Below are 11,426 nucleotides of genomic sequence, written 5' to 3'. Positions count from 1 at the left end.
TGTCAAAGTGTGTTGGAAGGTGTGATTCACCAAATGGTGCAAGGCATTGCTCCCATGTGTGACATTCCTCTCTTTCGGGCGATAACACTTGGAAGATTCCTCGACTTGTAGGCTGAAGTGTCCCGCTGCGGGTATACCGGTGGCTACAATGTGCCAAAGTGTGCCAAACCTAGCTTTCCATGTGTATATGTCCTAAACTAAACTAAACCTATCAAAAAGTATGTTGGTGGAACCTCGCGCGGAGAAATCTAGGGGGGTAGACCCCCCGAGGCACGCAGACCGCCGTTTTCTGGGGAGAACGACCGCCGGAGCACCGGAATACCACCAACACTTGCATGTGGACCTAGGATATGTGTGAAAGTGTGGTGGAAGGTGTGATTCACCAAATGGTGCAAGACATAGCTCCCATGTGTGACCTTCCCCTCTCTTTCGGGCGATAACACTTGGAAGATTCCCGAACGCGGTTTATTTGCTCCGAAACCCTGATATGTTGGAGGGGGAGTGAGGACTTAGAGTACTTGTCATATTGTAAAAATATGGTATACAAATTGTATTAATGAAGATGTGTAGTACTTATCATATTTCAAGAATAAATATAAGCATTAAAATAAGTACAATATAAAGAAAAAAGAGAAAATGGAACAAGGCACACGGCAAAGGCAAAAACTGCACGGCAAAGGCCGCTTTGCCGTGCGACCTAGTCCTGCGCACGGCAAAGGATTTCGCACGGCAACTGTTTGTCCTCTTTGCCGTGCGGGTTTTCATTGCCGTGTGCTTTCCTGTGTCTTTGCCGTGCCCTTCCTCTTTGCCGTGCGCTGTACCTCCTCTTTGCCGTGCGCTCGCCTTTGCCGTGTGTTTTGACTTTTTTTGCACGGCAACGATTTCTTTACCGTGCGCGAGCACATGGCAATAGGTGGTTGCACGGCAACGGCTGTTTTTCCCGTAGTGGGGATAAGCTCCTGGTTGATGCGTGCTTGCAATCCTTGCATGCATGGAGCCGAGGCGAGGTGTGCCCACGTAGGGCTGCACATAGTCGACTTTAGTCCGAGGCTGGCGCCATTGGTGTGTGCATTGCTAGCAGATACATCAATGCATGCCGTCCATCTTCCAACAACTACCAGTCTACCACCGCTCTTTGTCCCACTCACTCAAAGGGGCCTCTACGTGATTCACGTAGACACGTTGCCGGCGACGAGCCTCCGAGCACCTCAACTGCCTCACAGCAGCTGACACCTCCTCTCCGATCTTATCCAAAGGTCGTCCAAGCCAAACCTCCCTTGGCCGGCCTCTCCCGACCCTCCTATAAATTCGCTTTCTCTGCATGCGAATCCGGCCATCTCATATCCATCAAGCTAGCTGAAGAAGAGGTTGTCAAGCATGGCGTCTAAGACTCTCCTTGTGTTTGCTCTCCTGCTTGCCGCGGCTTTCCTCGCCTCCTCCGCGGCCGAACAAACCCGTGAGCTACCGGACTAGTTTTGAACTTGGGCTACTCCTGCTGCATGCTGCTACTAATTTGCATGTGCGTTTTTTGTCCACGCAGAGCCCAAGAAGGAAGAGACCAAGGCCGACGTACAGGGCTACGGCGGAGGCGGTTACCCTGGCCACGGTGGAGGTGGCGGCTACCCGGGCCATGGCGGAGGCGGTGGCTACCCGGGTCATGGAGGCGGTGGCTACCCAGGCCATGGTGGAGGCGGCGGCTACCCAGGCCATGGCGGAGGCGGCGGTTACCCGGGTCATGGAGGCGGCGGCGGCTACCCAGGTCACGGAGGCGGTGGCTACCCAGGCCATGGAGGCGGCGGCGGCTGTCACTGGGGCTGCTGCGGTCACGGGTACCATGGTGGCTGCCGCTGCTGCGCCCACGCCGACGAGGTCCCGGAGCCCATGTACCGGGCGGAGGTCCGCAACTGAGCACGCGAGTCGCACTGACGTGCGCACTCCACACGTGGCGTTGCTCTACGCAAAGTTACTCTATGATCTATACGTGCGCGTTTCCACAGACTGATCTTGGTGATCACGACCCACTGTGTTCTTGCAAATCGGTACTCTGTACTACTGCTGCTATGTATACTGAATAATATCTATCCCCGGCCGCCTTGTCTATTGTGCTTGGGAGTTGGGAGTGATCAGCGGGGAGTGATGTAGGACTGTGGAAATAAAATCACAGCGGAATAAAAACCTAATTATACTCGATGGGTACTTGATATTCCCTTCTGACATCGTCACTGCTGTATTTTCGAAGTTGCTGATAAGAATCACAGGCCGGGAGAAACCGATCAGGTACCCCATCTAGCTAGAGATCTACGGGAGAACTGTTCTTTGCCGTGCCCCAATATCACACGGCAAAGGCCCAAATCATCTCGGCAAAGGCTTTGCCGTGCGGCCTTGCACGGCAAAGAACACACGGCAAAGATCCGGCCGGCAAAGGCACCTTTTCCGTGCGTCGAGAAAAATCGCACGGCAAAGGCTTTGCCGTGCGACCTAGCTTTGCCGTGCGCTGCGCCCGCCTTTGCCGTGCGACATCCTTTGCCGTGCGCTGGGTGGCTTTGCCGTGCGGCCGACTTTGCCGTGCGCCTCCCCACCAAGCCGCACGGCAAACACTTGGCTTTGCCGTGCGTTTCAACTCCGCCCCGCACGGCAAAGGACCCTACAGCAACACCAGGTGGCAGCGTAGTGCACAGCTGGGCACCCTTTGCCGTGTGTATGTGCACGGCAAAGACAGCCTTTGCCGTGCGGCTTTGTCTTTGCCGTGTGCATGTGCACGGCAAAGGTGCTGAAAAAATTCCAGCTTTTTGCTGTTTCCATTTAATCCCTGCACATATAATTCACAAAATAGATATATATTTCCAGATACATATATAGCACAATATATAGACATTTGCACATCATCAACAACAAAGTTCAACCACTAATAGTCCAACAAAGTCCATACATAGAGTGTTCCATACAATAGTCCAACAACAACAAAGTCCACCAACAACAAAGTAGCTCAACAACAAATTCATACATAGAATGCTCCAAGTCACACAACAAAGTTCATACAAGCAACGTCAACCTTCGCCACTTCCTTGTCCTCCACTTCCTTGTCCTTCTCCACCTCCTTGTCCTCCTTGTCCTCCATCTCCTTGTCCTCCTACAAGTTCATATATAGATGCATAAGTGGCATGCAATGGCTAAAATTGACATGTAAGAACTAGAATTGACATGGAAGAACTAAAATTGACATTGAATGGCTAAAATTGAACATAATCGCTAGAATAGACATGAAATGGCTAAAATTCAACATAATGGCTAAGAATGACATGGAACGGCTAAAATTGACATGTAAGAACTAGAATTGACATGGAAGAACTAGAATTGACATGGAATGGCTAAAATTGAACATAATCGCTAGAATTGACATGAAATGGCTAAAATTCAACATAATGGCTAAGAATGACATGGAATGGCTAAAATTAACATGGAATAGCTAAAATTGAACATAATGGCTAAAATTGACATGGTTGAATGGCTAAAATTCACAAGTGACATGGTATGGAAGAATTAGAAGTGTAGGAGAACTCACCTAGAAACTGCTGCAGGCTCCGGATGATGCCCGTATTGTTGACGGTCAAGCCAGGTGTCAGCGGGCTCTGACTTGGCGCTTGCTGGAGGAGCGCCATCACAGCCGGATCAGGCGCGGGGATCTGCAATATCCAAAGTTCGGTTAGACAACAAACAAGATTGAGACGGAGATATTAAGTTAACCACTTACCCAGTTGGGGAACATAGGAGGACACGACGTGCTAGGAGCACTACTCCCCGGTGGGGAAGTCAGCACAGCTCGGTTCATGAACATCTGCCGGAACATCCGCTGCCGTTGTTGCATCTGCTGCAACATCCGCTGCTGCATCTGCATGTTCTCCCTAATCCGCTGCTGCATCTCGCATCTCGCTCCTCTTGGTGCCTCCGTTCCCTTTCTTCCATCTCCGCCTACGTTGTGTTGCCGCGATGTCGATAACATTGCAATGGAAAACATGTAATGAAGCGTAGAGGATCGACGAAGAACTTACCCGTAACTTCTCGATAGCTAGGTCCGAAGCCCGTGGGCGGGTCTCTACCCGAGGCTGCTCGCTCGTACGCCCACGACGGATCCGGCGTAGAGATGGAATGGTACTTGGGTCGACTAACCCGTCAGCAATCCATAGGCGGCCACCCTTCTTGCCTTGTCCCGCAAGCACCGCAACCTCAACGTCAAACTCTTCGGTGGTTGGGTCGGCGTCTTCGCCGTGCTTGTCCTTGAACTTCGAGCGGTACGCGCCACACTCGGCCCTCCGCTAGGTCGTTGACCCACAAGGACCCCGTTTCAGGATGCGGCTCCTTCCTGGTCTTCGACTTCTGGAAAAGGCCAAACAAGTTTGGTGTCACGCCTGTCTTCACTTCCTGCAAAAGAGTACATGCAATTAAGTGAAGAGGGAGACACTTGCGGGGCTAGCAATAACATAAAACGAAAGAATGAAGAAACCACTTGCTCACCTCATCCTGCAAGGTAAGGGCCAAGTTCTTGCTGCCCAGGACATGTGATCCACCTCCCATCTCTGAACGCTTCTGCTTGCCCACGGCAAAGAAGCCTGTGCCGTGCGGCAGGGCCTGGCCCACGGCAAAGGATATCTCACGGCAACGCCTTCCTCTCTTTGCCGTGCCTTCTTTCATTGCCGTGCGCTTTTCTGAGGCTTTGCCGTGCGCTTTATCTTTGCCGTGCGCCGTAGGTCCTCTTTGCCGTGCGTTGGTCGTTGCCGTGCGTTTTCTGTTTACGTCGCACGGCAAAGTATTCTTTGCCGTGCGCGAGCACACGGCAAAATGTGGTTGCACGGCAACGAGCGTTTTTCCCGTAGTGTTTGAAACTAGCCAAGTGGCCGCGCTTGCTCTGCTAACTGCCCCGTGAGAGATTGCTAGTACTCCGTAGCTGTTATTATTTGGACAAGCTAGAGAGATTACTAGCTGCTTCCATGAAGCTTGTTTGAGATTATTTATCAAAATTCAGATGTATCTAGATGCTATTTAGTGTCTAGGTACATCCATTTTGACAAATCTGAGGATAATCTTCATGGGACGGAGAGTACTACACGCGTCTCAAATAAGAGTTATTTTCTACAATAAAAACATATTTACATTATCCTAAATAAATGAAAGCTCATTATTACTCTTAATTTAAATTAACTACTCCCTCCATCCCAGATTAACCGGCGCGCCTGGCAACATATGCGGTTTCTAAACTCACGCTGCTGTAGGCGCGTTTGCATTAACAACACTCTCCATTAATTAGGAAGTAACCCCCTCCTCCCACGGTTCTCTCGGTTTGCCCGGTGTGAAAACAATTTGCTTTGCATGTGGTGTGATTGAGAATTAGAGCAAATACAATAAGGTACAATCAGCTGGCTATAAGAGATAAAATATTATAAGTTTGCTTAGTTGGAGGAGAGAGATTAGGAGAGAAAAGGTAAGTGGGCTCTTATCTAATAGCCAGCTCTCTGTAGACGCTGCTCTAGAGCACTATGTGAGACTAAAATGTGGGTCATGTATTGTAAAAATACTACACTTTTATAGCTTACTATTGTACATGCTAGCTATAAATTGACTATAGATGATGTTGCAAAATGTTATAGCCGGCTGCCGGCTACACTGTTGTTCTTGCTCTTAATGGTAGGCCAATGCATGCAGATTAAGCGCGTGGTTATTGGGCAGCTCCTTTTGATGCATTTGCATGCGAAATTTCTACAGCTGAGAAAAGGTGGGACCTACCATGACTGCTAGACTCTCCTAATTAAACGAGACATGTTCAGCTTGGGTGTCATTTTTCTCTTCCAATCAACTATCACCTTGGTCCTAGCAATATCTCATGCACGCCGGTTAATCTGTACCGGAGGGAGTAGCAACCTGACCAGGCGTGGCTAGTTTATTATTTCCCACATCCAATAAGTCGACCTAGTACCTTTTAATTATGCCCTTGTTACTCGCCGGATTATGGAAATGAAGCCTACCCATGTGTCTATCATGATAGTTCTGTTATTGACCCTTCCAATGGTTCGCAGTTGATTTAGATGGCCAGGTCTGGCCTAGATGTAGCATTTAGAGTAATGCATCCCACTTTATTGATTGAATATTGCTGGAGTTAGCCTAGTTCCTTTAAAACCGATCTAAGGTTTTTAAAAAGGGGAATTTTTTGATTGCTCTATGAAATGATGCACCCCAAATTCAATGTTGGAGTGCATCATGGTGGTTTTTTGTTTGGCCTTGACAGTAATCGTTGCTATCTATAACACAAAGTCTCGATTGGTTTGATGAATGCATGCCGACAATCGGAGTCATAACACAACATAGTATATTTGCTTACTTCTTGTCAGTATCTTGCTTGCAAGCTGGCTAGAACATGTTTGCCGGCTCAAGACATGCAATTGTAATTGTTTCTTTCTTCTAGAACTCGTTTTCAATATTTGAAAAAATAGTTTTCGATGATTCATGTACAATGTAGAGATGCTCCTAAGTTTTCTCCATGGCACTAATGTGTTTTACTTTATGAATCATTTTAGAGAGTCACTTCATGGAGAAAATGTTTTTTTTTCATAATTACCGCCATGTCTAGTAGTATCATTTTGTGAATGGGCCATTTTGGAACAATGACTATGGACCATTTTATTTGAAACGTAATTCTATGGGTCCTGGTCCACAAATTGACCCCCATGAACCAACTATAGTATGTAGTTGACACGTGGGCAGGAGAGAGAAAAAATATTTTTTAGATAATGGGCGCTTTATTACTCAAGAGAAGCAATTACACCCGACCTCTGCATAGCTAAGATGCACACAGCCGTTTAAACCAGTCTTAACAATGTTCTGGAACTAAAAACTGTCAAAATACATAACACTTGTGAATGTAAAAACGCCTAGGAAGATGTAGGAGGACCAATCCGTAGATTATGCTGCCACCCATGTTGGGAAAAAGTATCCCTCGCCGTATCCTCCAACCGTGTACAGACCTCCGTAAACAGGTCTCGGTTCTGCACCTTCTGAAGTGCAGACCACGAATGGAGAGTAGCTGTACATCTGTAAATAACCTGCATAAGAGAACAATCTTTGTTATTAAAAACTTTGTCATTTCTACACAGCCATAGCGACCATATCATGACAAACGCCCCCACCCTAATAAACGTTCTGAATCTATGATCAATACCGTGTAGCCAATTACCAAAGATATTGGCCACACTAGTTGGGGGATACAGATATGAAGCTATTTGGATGCATGACCATATAGACCTGGCAAAGCAGCATTGGAAGAACAAATGCTTAATTGTCTCATCTTGTTGACAAAAAATGCACTGTGAATTCCCATGCCAATTTCGTTTCAGAAGATTGTCTTTGGTTAGGATTACTCCACGACGCAAATACCAGCCAAAAATCTTAATTTTTAGCGGTATCTTCATCTTCCAAATCTTTTTGTTCTTATCAACTGGTATATCTAGTTGGAGGATGGCATTATATAGTGAACTTACAGAGAATTTTCCATTGAACTGTAAGTTCCAACGAAACTCATCATGCCCTTCCGACAACTGAACGGATGTCAAACGCAGCAGTAAGGCGTTCCATGCAATAAGTCTCAGACCGATTAAATCTCGTCTAAACGTCACATTTAGTGGTGAGGTTGCCATTACAGAAGCAATGGTATCACTTTTGCGACGGACAATGCTGAAGATTGCTGGATATTGTTCTGAGAGGGGCCTATTCCCTAGCCATGTATCCTCCCAAAACCTTATCTGCGATCCATCCTTTATAATGAAAGTACCATATTTGAAGAAAATTTTCTTCGTGGCCATTAGGCCAGCCCAAAAATGCGAATCTCCCGGTTTCCAAAGGATTTGGGATAACGCTTTCTCTCCTATGTACTTCCTTGTAACCAAAGTTTGCCATACGCCATTCTCGGTATGGAGTTTAAAAACCCACTTCCCCAGTAAGGCTGTGTTCTTGGCCTCGAGCTCATGAACTCCTAACTCACCCATATCTTTAGGTCGGCATACAACAGACCATTTGACCAATCGATACTTCTTTTTCTCACTATCCCCTTGCCAAAAGAATCTCGATCTATAATAATCGAGTTTGTGTAAGACACCTTTTGGCAGGATGAAGAAGGAAATCATATACAACACCATATTGGTGAGTACATAATTAAAGAGAACCAATCTTCCTCCAAGAGATAGCAATTTACCTTTCCAACTACTAAGTCTCTTCTGTAGTCTTTCTTCGACCAGTTTCCATTCAGCTATCGTCAACCTCCGATGATGAATCGTAATACCCAGATAGTTGATAGGAAACTGTCCTTGCCCACAACCAAACAGTTCCGAATAGTCGGCTACTGAGTCCTGAGCATTACCAAAACAGAACAATTCGCTTTTATGGAAGTTAATTTTGAGCCCTGATAAATGCATGTCACATGTTAACTATATAGGATTTTGTTATCTATATTTAGCCATGCATGTCACGTGTTAACTACTGGAGTTGATCCACCGGGGTGAATTTGTGAAACAGGTCTCATAAAATTATTTTCCGTTTTGTTTAATTCATGGGTTCGGGATAGAGGTGGGGTACAGTAAGAGCAATTCCAATAGTGTAGCTAGCTGCTGGCTATAAACCAAGTGCCATGTCATCTATAGCCAACTTAGAGTCAACACATACAATAGTGGGCTATAAAAATGTAGTACTTTATTAATGTATGACCCACATTTCACTCTCACAAAGTGCCTAGGAGCACGTGCTAGAGCTAGCTCTTGCATAAGAGCCCATCCTCTTTCTCTCTCCTCCTCTCTCTCCTCCAACTAAGCAATAATATACTATTTTAATCCTTATAGCCAGCTGATTAGAACTTATTGTATACTTCTCTAAGACGGTACCTCGGTTTATTGGGCCTGTGCTGGGCCTTTCCTTTATTTTGGGATTGACAAGACGATGCGGCTAGTTGGGCAAGCCATCGTGTCTTGGTTGACATCCGTCTGGTTCGTTCTGCATTCCGACTCCGTCTCTGATCATAGCCTAACTATGCGTGAGGCCTGCGGTGAGCACTTAGACTAGACGAACACGGGAAGTTCTCAACATCTGCGAATACGAGTAGGAGTCGGACCGGTTACCGGCCGGCCAGTGTTAGATAAAAGGGCCGACTGCGTGCGTGACCGGAGACGAGAACATCTAGCGATTCAGGATATGACTACTACAACAGCGGCCGCTCCCGCGACCGCCGGCGCCAGCGCCATGCCAGGCCCGTTCGCCGTGGCGCTAAAGCACAGCGTCACCCCTTCCCCGGTCAGGCCCGGGCCGACGGGAGTGCGGCCCGTGCGGCCGCACAGGGCCCAGAAATTTTGGGAGCCCAAAATTTCTAAATTGGCCTTTCATATAGCGTATATATAGTAACGTATTCAGATGTTGACGTTGAAATCATGGTAGCTCAATTGGTTGTACTATTAGGCGTGCTACCTAGTTGGAGGTTGCAGGTTCGATTCCTTCACGCGTCATGCTTTTTTTCCCCGACTTTTTCTATTCCATGCTATGCCTATTGATACATAATGCTTGATTATTTATTTTTATGAGCTTTGAATAAAACTCGGAGAAGTTGCATGCATGAATCATGCTATAACTACTTTTGAAAAAAAAATCTATTTCAAATCTTAAATATATTAGAAAGTTTGTACTACAATATCTTGATTTCTCATATTCAAATCAAACAATTAATTTCCTTGATCTTGATTTATAGAGATTGAGGTAAACTTGATATTGCGATATTGTATTCCTATCATGGGGATAGTTCTTATAATAGGCTTATCTATATAATATACTTGTTGGGATAACTTTACATGCTATCAGCTAATGAGATTATGGGAAATTAATTTCTTTTATAGTTTAAATGCATCAAAACCATTAGATTTAGGTCTTTTTGGTAGGACCATATGTGTGGTTGGGGTTTTAAACTATATGTTTCCTTTATTTTTCAGACGATCTTACCACGGTTTAGGATCTTCGAGTGTCGATAGTAGTTCTTCACTTTAAACGTCCATCTAAGACACATATATGTTGTAATTGTTAATTAGTAATATTTTCTCAAGGAGATAGGGGCCCATTTTTGGGTTTCGCACAGGGCCCTTGATTTTGCCGGCCCGGCCCTGCCCCGGTGCACGTCAAGATACGGGAGGAGCGCACGGCCGGCGGCGCGTGCTGCCTGCGCTTGCTCTGTTCCATGAGGACCTCGTACGAGCTACAAATGATCGGGGGGCCTGGGCTGCAGGTCGGGGAAGAGGAGGAGCATACAGACTACGTGATACCGCTATACGAGGTCAACCTCCGCAGCCACGACGCCTGCCGCGCCGCCATGCTCAAATTGCTCTCGTCGGTACCGGTGGCCGGTCCGGTATCCCTGCTCGACCCGGCGGCGGGCGAGTGGTACGAACCCGTGCTCGCCGCCGCCGCGGACGGCATCGTCAGCCAGCTGCAGCCCGTCACGAGCGGCGAGGGGTACGCCTTCGACGTGTCGCTTTGCATCGAGGAGACCTTCAAGTACGTCCAGCCGGAGGCCTTGCTGCTGGCGTGCGAGCAGGCGGAGGTCCCTACTACTTCCCAGGCTCCTCCGGTGGAGCGCTGCGCCGTCTGCATGGAGTGCCTGCCCTTGCCGTCCTCGACACCAACAACACAGGAGGCGTTGCTTGCCCTGCCGTCCTGCGGCCACACGTTCCACCGACGGTGCATCGCCTCCTGGTTCCAGAAGGGGAGCACCTGCCCGCTCTGCCGCTGCGACATGATGTACTGCCTCCTTGACGCCCAGAAGCGATTCATGAACTAAACTTCATCACAACATTCTTATCTCTAAAGTTAACCGTTATTAGTGTTATAAAGTAGCGCAAAATCAGGTGCAACTAAGGCGACTCATGTAGAGTGCTGCACGTGTCGATCGGAACCGACTGATCACGGATGATTGTAAAAATTATTATTGCTTAACAATAATCCTAGACCTACGGATGATTTGGTTTACGAGGAGTTTTACGGACTGACGTGCAGCAAATGTATTGGTTGAGTCTTGATTCTCTCCGTGAAAGCCGGGCCACGTTCTAATTGTGTAGGCTGCGTGGTGCGGTCCGTAAGAAATTTCCGTAGTTGTTTTCCGTAGATGTAGCATTGCTCATTGCTTAATTAAGAAAACTTATGGTTTTGTAAAATAAAGATGCGCGAGCGACATAAACATCCGTGGCTACAAAGGTTTTCCTTCTGTTTACCCTTCTGTGTCCTTTTCAATGTAATTCCTTGCGTCCGTTCGGTTCCTCTAAGAGCTTCGCTTGGGCACATCCTCAATCTTAAAACGGGCAATCTTGTGTTTTCCCATTAACGAGTCTCTAATATTATTTTAATTAGGTTGGGCC

At 47.1% G+C, this 11,426-nt stretch overlaps 1 protein-coding gene across 1 annotated transcript; it reads left to right on the top strand.

Moving 5' to 3' along the window:
- The first annotated feature begins 1,377 nt into the window (after window positions 1-1,377).
- Window positions 1,378-1,908, top strand: LOC124656550 (glycine-rich cell wall structural protein-like). The gene is made up of 2 exons (XM_047195271.1): window positions 1,378-1,468; window positions 1,547-1,908. The coding sequence occupies exons 1-2, from the start codon at window positions 1,378-1,380 to the stop codon at window positions 1,906-1,908; spliced, it is 453 nt and encodes a 150-aa protein (XP_047051227.1).
- The last annotated feature ends 9,518 nt before the right edge of the window (window positions 1,909-11,426 follow it).

The sequence above is a fragment of the Lolium rigidum genome, chromosome 5 (assembly GCF_022539505.1).
Source record: "Lolium rigidum isolate FL_2022 chromosome 5, APGP_CSIRO_Lrig_0.1, whole genome shotgun sequence".
Taxonomy (NCBI): domain Eukaryota; kingdom Viridiplantae; phylum Streptophyta; class Magnoliopsida; order Poales; family Poaceae; genus Lolium; species Lolium rigidum.
This window is presented reverse-complemented; position numbering and strand designations above follow the sequence as displayed.